General features: G+C 36.7%; 1 protein-coding gene across 1 annotated transcript; it reads right to left on the reverse strand.

Annotated features, from left to right (window-relative positions):
- Positions 1 to 699: 699 nt before the first annotated feature.
- LOC145088082 (pleiotropic drug resistance protein 2-like) lies at positions 700 to 7,839 on the reverse strand. Its single transcript, XM_079026285.1, has 19 exons — positions 7,308 to 7,839; positions 6,908 to 7,212; positions 6,481 to 6,601; positions 6,312 to 6,400; positions 5,858 to 6,233; positions 5,686 to 5,776; positions 4,608 to 5,508; positions 4,356 to 4,516; positions 4,119 to 4,222; positions 3,873 to 4,038; positions 3,621 to 3,784; positions 3,211 to 3,543; positions 2,724 to 3,014; positions 2,563 to 2,646; positions 2,355 to 2,488; positions 2,054 to 2,281; positions 1,811 to 1,982; positions 1,295 to 1,549; positions 700 to 1,201 (listed from the first exon to the last, which is right to left on the reverse strand). Exons 2-19 carry the CDS (start codon positions 7,183 to 7,185, stop codon positions 932 to 934), a joined length of 4,218 nt encoding a protein of 1,405 aa, XP_078882411.1. The 5' UTR covers positions 7,186 to 7,212; positions 7,308 to 7,839; the 3' UTR covers positions 700 to 931.
- Between the last annotated feature and the right edge of the window lie 1,557 nt (positions 7,840 to 9,396).

Consider the following 9,396-nt stretch of genomic DNA (forward strand, 5'->3'; position numbering starts at 1 on the left):
AAATGGGGATGCCACATATTAGGTTTAACTGTTGAAGCTCACTTTTATGTATGTGATTTTCTTTGTTCGTCTAGTTGTACAATACATAATATGAAGTTGTTAATTTTTAGGTACTAAAAATTGTAGAGAGGCAGAGATATTCAAATAGGGTAAATGAAAGATAAATAACCGTCATTGAGGAAAGATAGAATGACATCTTGAAGCTTGTTTTTCCCTTTAATGGGTATGGGCACCACATGTTTGATAAAATGCCTAGGAGACTTATACAATTTAGAGTTAAACTTTTGGCTGTTTGTTTGATGTTTTTATAATAATTCGGGTAGATTGAATTCTTAAATTGTAGTTATGGCTCAAATTTTGGATCCTAATGGAAGTTTAAGAACAGTTTCTATCTCACCTTGTTTGTTGTTCAGGAACTCAAAGCACCATAAATTGTTGAACTGAACTTGTAAGTGTAAGACAATAGCCATTGTGTTTTGGATATACACATGTGTAATTAAGTATGTTTTTGCTTAAAATTTTCTTTTTAATACCTTAGATGATTGGATTTTACAGCCTAAAGTTTATTGATATTTTCTCAAACGTTTTACCTACACTACATAAAAAACACTCTCATTTTATTGTCTTTGTATTTGCTAGGTACTAGATATATGATAGCATTTAAATATATAAAATCCCTTGATTTTCATAAAATACTACTTTTTAAAATTTTAAAGAGCCTTATTTTTTTTATTTGCCTCGAGCCCCTAATCAGTTTGGACCGGTCTATCGAACTTGTTGTTTGTGTTCACCATAAACTTTCTGACCGGCTATGATAGCCGGTCAAAAAAGTTATGATAAACACAAACAATAAGTTTGCTTAAAAAAAAAGACCAAATTTGAACAAAATAGCTGAGTTATTTTCCCTACAATATTTGACTATCTGATCTGCCTATCTTTGTTGGAAGTTCAGAAATTTGATGCTGTAGGCAAAGACGACGCAGAAGAGGATGACCCAACCAACATGAACCAAAGCAACGTATCCGAGAAAATCATATTCAAACCCTAAAAATTCTTTAATAAATTCCTTCACTGTGACGGAATTTTGATCTAGAACCACAACAAGGCTTTCGTTTTCACCAAACTGAGATGTGATCAGGCCATATAGCGTCCATGCCACCGGTGAACCCCAATAATACCACCTCCACCAGATCGGTATTTGCTGCAATAATGTCCACGTAATTTTGTTAATTTTTTTTAATGTAAATCATTCTACTCAGATATCACTCTAGTTTAGTGCTTTAGGTTGTCATACCTTTCTGGGGATTAAGAAACCGGAGAACAAGTTCCAGAAATTGAGGAAGAACGACATGGTAATGGCTGCAATCTGATAATTCGGTGTGAGGGCCACAAGCATCATCCCATATAATGTAAAATAGAGAAAGGACATGAACATATAGAAGTGGAAACATAAGAACTTGTATATTGAACACTCGAATCCAATCATGGAGTAAATCAAAAGACTGTATATGATTGTCTGGATGCCTACATAAACCACCTCAATGGCAACCTACAATTAAAATAATCATCTTCTTTAAGTTTTCTATAAAACTTCTCTAAAAGAGAAATTAAATATCCTCCTACTTTTATTCCTACAAATCATCCTACCCAATTAAATGATTACATATGTCATTTTAGTATGCTAAAATACCATTAAATGAGCATTAAATGCGACACATGTCATCATTTAATTGGGTAGGAAGATTTGTAGGAAGAAAAAGTAGGAGGATATTTAATTTCTCAAACTAAAAAGTTAACATTTTTCTCATACCTGAGAAAATGCGTAAGGGATTGGTGAATACATCCCTGCTGCCTTCTCGCGATAGAAAACTGTCCTTTCTATAGACACCACAGACTGCACAGCCGCAGTGTTGGTTCCACCAAGAAAAAGTACAGCACCATACATAGCCCCCATCAGATTCATTACATCTTGTTGTTTGTCACTGTCAAAGCGACACATAATCATTTAGAATTACATTCTAAATGTGAAAATAAAATGTGTTTGATCTCTTACGTTTTTTGGCCTTTGTCCCAGAAAATTACTCCAAAAAGAGTGCCAATAATTGTTGTCATGAAGAACCGAACAACATTATACTGTGGATGCCTCCAGTATGACCAATGTTGTTTCCATAAGCAAGCTTTGCATTGTGTCCAGAAGGAATGAGAGTACTTTGTAGGGAAGTAAAGGTCCTTGGACCCTTTTATGGGTGTACTTAGCACCTTAATGAGCTTCTGGCTTCTCCTGGTCGATGTTTGATAGAACCCATTAGCAAGAAGCTTACTAGAATCTTAAAGACAGGCTTACAGATTCATACTTATAAAGATCAGAATTGGCATAAATCTCTGCAAAATCAACACCAAGTTGAGTTTCGACTGCTAAAGAAGTAACTTCAAGCATCCATGTAGCAGGATTTTGACCTTGTTTGATTTTGTTGACTCCAGGAATAGACTGGCAAGTTTATTCGAGTTATTAGATTCTCCGCGTTGTATGAATGGGAGCATGAAATTTAAGGATGTACTCACTTCAAAATATTCTATTAGGTGGTTAGATTGGTGCCCAAGAGGTCCGGTGTAAGTGACCTGTCCACCTCTTTTCATCAACAATAACTGCAAGAAAATGAGAAGTAGGTTTGAAATTGAACCCATGAAATGGAAACTGAGTACTTCAATTTTAGATGACTTACCTCATCAAAAGCCTCAAAAATGTCGATACTCGGTTGGTGAATCGTGCAGACAACTGTACGACCGGTGTCTACCGTGTTTCTGACAGTACGCATGACAATGGCAGCAGCTCTTGCATCAAGGCCTGATGTCGGCTCATCCATGAAGATGATTGATGGATTTGCAACCAATTCTACTGCTATTGTCAGCCTCTTTCTTTGTTCTGTTGAAAGACCATCTACTCCTGGAAGCCCAACTATTGCATTCCTTAACCGGCTCAGTTCAACCAAATCCATGACTTCTTCCACAAACATCTAAACCATAAGAAATAAATGTAGTTGTTGGTATCATGAGCAGCAATCAAAGTTTCTGCAAAATGGTTATATATACTTCCAACAATCCCTGTGCTGGCCTACATTGTCATGTGGCATATTGGAATTAAAACTCCCACAGTGTGTTGATATGTCCGAGGGCAAAATGGTCAAAGCTGTGAAAACTATAAAAAATTACCTGGCAAGTTTGTGGGGTTATGTCTGGAGCAAGGCGTAACCAGGCAGAGTACACAAGGGACTCATAAACAGTGACATGGGGAGAATGGATGTCGTTTTGTTCACAGTATCCACTGACACGAGCAAATGTTTCTTGTTTTTTAGGGTAACCAGAGATGCTGATACTTCCTTCAATATACCCACTAGTCTTTCTCCCAGCTAACACATCCATCAATGTCGTCTTTCCTGCCCCACTGATTCCAACCAATGCTGTCAGGATGCCTGGCTGGAACGTTCCACTAACATCTTGTAGGAGTTGTAGACGATTCTCTTCTATTCCTTTTGTTTTCATTTCCTGAGAAATTTCCCAAATTTCTATCATCCTTCCACATGAAAATCAAGTTTCTGAACTTTGTTATAACTGGTACTTACAGCAGGCATATCTACATAGTAATTGACATGATCAAATGCAAGTGACAATGGCTCAAACGGGAGCACCATTCCTTTCTTTCTTGCTGCCATTTCTGTGCCTGTTTCTGGGTACTTCTTATTCTGCTCATCTTCTGTTGGAACAATGGTTGTTGAATCTCCAAGGGCTGGATTTTGGATCAAAATGGTATATAAGATACAAGAACGTGTGCATATAAAAAAAATATTACACATATAAAAGTAAGAAAATCTTACGATTCAAGTACGTGAGAGCTAACACAAACAAGAGGTTAAAAAGAAGAGAAAACCCAAAGAGTGCAATGACACAAACCCAATACATGTAATCGGTTGTGAACATCCCCCTCGACTTTAGAAGAACCTTCCCTACAGTTGTTTCGTTGATTCTTGGATCAGGATTTGGCTGTGTAACACAAGGGAAAGCTATTTAGTTCATAGACATAAGCAAAAAATACATAACTTTTTTTTGGTAACGAAGCTTACAGTGCTCCATCTATCATCTAGAAACTCATTGATTTCAAGGGCATTTTGTCCATACATCATTGGGGAAATGTAATATCCCCATATCATCCATGGCTCAATGTCGTCTGCAAGAAAAAAAAAATTAAGTATAGAAAAGGGGTAAACATACACCCAAGACCTCCATTATAGAATTTCACTCCTCAACCGTTTTCCTAAGCAATTTGTAGTAAACAAACTATGAAGATTTAGGATGCATACCTTTTGCAACGATGAATCCACCGAGTACAAAAACCAATAGCAACATAAAGGTACCAAGAGCATTTGCTATGACCTGCGTTCTTCCAAGGGCAGCCATGAAACGGTAAAGAGACGAAGCCGTTTGATGTAGGCCAATATAAGCCAAAAGCTGTCGGAAAAACCTGATACATATTCAAATAGGGAAACATCAATCATGTAAGATTCATTCAAGTTTCAACCTCATTTAGTTTCAGAAAATTTTTAACTACTTACCTGTTAGGAGAAGGAGCAAACCCAATAGTGTAATATGTTAGAACAATCCATATTATTGACTCCATGATTGATATAGGAATACTCATTATCCATATAGGTATTGCAAATGCCCACGCAGGGTAAAACAGCGAATCCCTCTGTTTAAAGAACACAGGCAGCCTCATAACCGTCAATGCGAGCTCAACAGCCCCGTTAAACATCACATTCAGAAGACTAAAGAACAAAGCACCATAAAACTTGCCACCATCTTCAAGTCGACCAGTCTTCGTTTCAGTTCTAAAGAACACCGTGGAAGTAATAACCGACATAATAGTAATCTGGGTTGTCTTGAATATATACAAGAAAGCATTTCGTTTCATCAGCAGCCATTCTCTTGCTAAGTTTGCTTTAAGGAGCTCCATGTTTGAAATACCATACTTCTTAGTCTCCAAAGCAGCCGGATGCATTTGGGTTTTGTTATAAGGAAGGGCAAGATCGTCATAAAGGCGCTCACCGGTTTCAAACTGGCTGAAAAGCCGACTGAATTCAGGTACAGAGATGTAATGGTATGGTTCGTTTCTTTTGAACCAGTATTGTTCTTGGTCTTTTCTTGAAGTGACTTCTTGCAAAAAGTCTGCAACTCCTTTCCTTTCTGGGCATTTGAATCCTACACTCTCAAAGAAAGCAAGAATGTCTTCACGTGGGCCTTGGTAGACTATTTGACCTTCAGAGAGGAGTATGATGTCGTCAAATAGTTCAAATGTTTCTGGTGCGGGTTGAAGAAGGGAAATGATCATTGTTACATCCATTATGTGAACCAGTTGTTTCATGTATTTGACGATCTGAAAAGTGGTCGAACTGTCTAAACCAGTCGAGATTTCATCCATGAAGAACACTTTTGCAGGCCCAACCAACATTTCTCCTGAAGTTTGAAAAAGAAATAAAACAATCGTCTCATGTTATCAAATGTAAATTATATTGAATTTGTCTATGGACTGTGTTTTTCTTTAGTTTTGGAGTTTCTTCTATTATTATGATTTGATCTAAATGACATCAGTTTTAGTCTCAATCGAATAGTACAATACGTGTGGACAAATACCAGTAGTGACACGTTTTTTCTCGCCACCAGATATTCCTCTTCTCATCACATCACCTACCACCATATCAGCACAGATATCTAATCCAAGAATCTGTTTACATTCAGTTCAAATAAGCTCGTATAAAATAACTAGAAAAGTTAAATAAAATTAAACCGAGAGTTTGAGATAAACCTTTAAAACATAGTCTGTAGCCAAACTAGATTCTTGACCAGATACTGCTGTGGCTTTCATGAAAGCTTCAATTTCCGGGTCTGGTTTAATCCCTTCATCTTTTTCACGTCGTGAAAGTTCTTCCAGGAGGTCGTATCTGGTTCCTACACCTAAACATCGCCCAGCAAAGTCAAATGTCTCCCTAACTGTCATCTCACCATTATGAAAGTCATGTTGACTAATATACGCACAAGTCCTCTGAGGAATAAACTCTGACATCCGGTGACCACAGTAGGTAACTTCTCCGGTGACTCTTAAATTGGAATTTAGTACTCCTGCAAGTGCCCTCAGCAATGTAGTCTTTCCAGAACCAGGAGGTCCAAGAAGTAAGGTCATGCTGAAAAAGGTCAAACTTAGTCAACTAAAATTGAGAATTTATCGTTCCCAAAGTGTTTAAAATTGGCGCAAAACTTACCGTGATGGTCTCACAATCCCACTTACATCACGTAAGATCTTGACAACCCTTTTCTTCGAAGGAACAAGATTGAAGAGTTGAAGAAGTCCCTATTTTTTTTTCTAAAGAAATGTTAGAAAGTGCCGAGTTTTAATACGTTGTAATTAGTGCTAAAAATCAAGAAACGAACCTCCATGGTATTGAGTGTGGCATTTAGCAAAGTAGGAAGAGCTCTAGACCCAACATGAACGTCTCCTTCGATCAACAAGTTTTTGTAGCGGACTTGGATCTTTGGAATATCGATCCCGACCCTGTTTAACATGTATAATATTACTATGATTTATGAATAAATAACTAGAAGAAAACACTAGCTATTATTAGATTATGGACTTTAATGATTGAACTCTTCCATGGGAAAAGAAAACTGTTTAATCCTTAAGTAAATGTTGTAAATTAAGTTTTGTAATAAATATTAAAAAAAATATATATTTTATTTAATTTTATAGAGTTCAATGCATTGTAAAAAATAATAATAAACTTGCATAAAAGTAGAATTGTGACGATGCAATTCATTAAACTCGAGTTTTGTGGATGCTTTTGGTAAGTTTTAATTTCACCTATTGGTTCTAGCTCGAACTCTATTTAGAAGCTTTTCGTTATCTTCTTCTACTACTTTGAGTATGCTTTCTATTAGTAGTTTCTTATCTTGAGGTCCAAGATCTGCGATATCAATCTCTTGACCAACAATTTGTCCGTTATCAAGAACTTGCTTCAAGAATCCTTTTTTTAATCTGTGTGTTGGGATTCTCTCAAAGGCAGCCCTTGTGAGTTCATCTTCATCAACCTGCCGCTCATTTGTGGAAAAAGCAATACCACCTCCAGGTGCTGCCGTCATCTCCTCCTCCGATCTTCACTACTCAAACTGTAGAAAAGCCCAAATAAAATCTAAATTTGAAGCTGCTGAAATTGAATCATTATGAAAAGAAGTGATTTTGATGCTTTTGGAGATATCCATACTCATAAAAAGAGAAGTTTTTTGGTGGTGGGTGTGTAAGTAAGATCTTATTTGCTAATCTGGAATGAATAACATGTCTCCATTGTAGTATGTAGAATAGCTTCTGTCCTTTTAAGTTTATCTGCAATTTGCCTATAATGTGTTCGTCCACTTAAAGGGTGGCTTTTACAAGACTACAGATTCCTCTTTTAGTCTTCTTCACCTTTTATACGTCGTGAACAACAATGTTTATCATGCTAAAATGTATATAATAATATGAATAAGCTTTGCTAGTGTTCGTATTTGAATTAATGAGATTCTACGCCAAAAGAATTGCTGCAGCTGTCATTTTCTTCGTTTTCCTTTCCTTGTTCAAGCGCTGTTTTATATATGACAGTTTAGAAGTTGACTTTTTTGGGCCTTTTTGAAACGGCCAAATATATTAAGAAATGCCAAAAAAAACTAGCAGGGCTGAAAGCCTGAAACAACAAAGAGTTGCGAAGAAATCACATCATTTCAAGAGGATACACCCACGACGCCCAATCAATTCTAACTTTTATGCACCTACAAGTAAGCCAATGAAAAGAGTTAAGCATGGCGTAATCAAAGCAGTAATCATTGCAGCTTTTTCTATTTTTGGAATACTGATAAAGTGATAATCATAATAATTTAGAAACAAAACGGCTTTATGGCTATTTGGTAGCCTCTTAATTGTAAAATTAAGAGGCAACCTTTTAATTTTTCAGATTCTGTGTTTGGTAAAAGGCTCTTAATTTTTTAAAAGCCTCTTAAACTTTCAGATTTGCTCAGTATCTAAATAAAAAGAAGAGACGCTCATTCCTCTTTTGCATTCGTACGCATGCTTCCATAAAACACACACACCTTTCACTGTGATCATCCTTCTAGTCTTCTCCCTCCTCCGACCAACTTCAGCGCCTCCCACCTCCTCCCATCATCGACCTCGCACAGCACCGCCACACCCATCGTCGCCTCGCCAAGTTACGACCACCAACGCCAAGCTCTTTGACAGCGCCGGCAGGACCCAACCAACATTTGGAAAAGAAGAAACCCAGACGACTTTTTCTAAAGCATACGACTCTTTTTATTTGAATTTCAAGTCTTTGAGTAATTGGTCGATTGAAGTAAATATTTTGTAGCGAAACCCTTACCTTGATATACTTTATTGCTTCTGGGTCATTTTCTTCTCTGTGATTCGTCTTCTTGATAGACATGGGAGAGTCAACATATCTCCTGCATTCTCTACCTTAACCCAATAACCATGTAAGTCTCGACTGATTTCTTATTGTACCAAGTGTTTGTCAAAGTGCTCCATTGAGTTGAATTTTACTGAAAATATGTTTTGGTGAACTTTTATGGGTACTCGACAGATTTCTTATTGTAGAATGTTGGGAGTGAGTTATTGACTACAAAGTGTTTGTAGAAATGCTCCAATGAGTTGAACTTCACTAAAAGCATACTCTCAGCAGTTTTCTTACACATAATTGGAGTGTTTCTTTAATCTAAAATGATAAATCTATTATAATTACTTGTTTATAGAGGAACCATGTACATGTTCTTGGAGATTGAATCTCTTTTGGAAGGTTCACATCAGAGTCATTAGCTTGGAAAAAATGGTCAATATTTTTTCATAAACGCTATGTTGAAAGTGGTTTAAATATTGGTAAAATGTTTATATGTAAATTTGGATTTCTCAAAATTTTGGTAGTTTTATTGGATATTTATTATTATTTTTAATAGAAGGGTAAAAAAGTCATTTTTATCATTCAACATAGTAATTCAGAGGTTCCAACCAAACATTATGTTAAAAGTTCAGATCTTAAAAATTCAGACCTCTTATAAATTCAGATTTTAAAAATTCAGATCCTACCAAACAGCCCATTAGTTTTATTAGACCATCTAGTAATGGTAATATCGAGGACGGACAACAAACGAGGAGTGACATCACCAACCACGAACCATTATCGGTGTACCGGTCATGACCACGAACAAACACACACACACACAGAAAGAGAGAGGAAGAAGCGTCGATTGGGTGTTGTCTCTTGTCTTTGGCACAATGATCCACAACAAAAACGCCCGACCACGAATGGT

Source organism: Lactuca serriola, chromosome 2 (assembly GCF_051521515.1).
Source record: "Lactuca serriola cultivar US96UC23 chromosome 2, Lser_US96UC23_V15, whole genome shotgun sequence".
NCBI classification, from domain to species: Eukaryota; Viridiplantae; Streptophyta; class Magnoliopsida; order Asterales; family Asteraceae; genus Lactuca; species Lactuca serriola.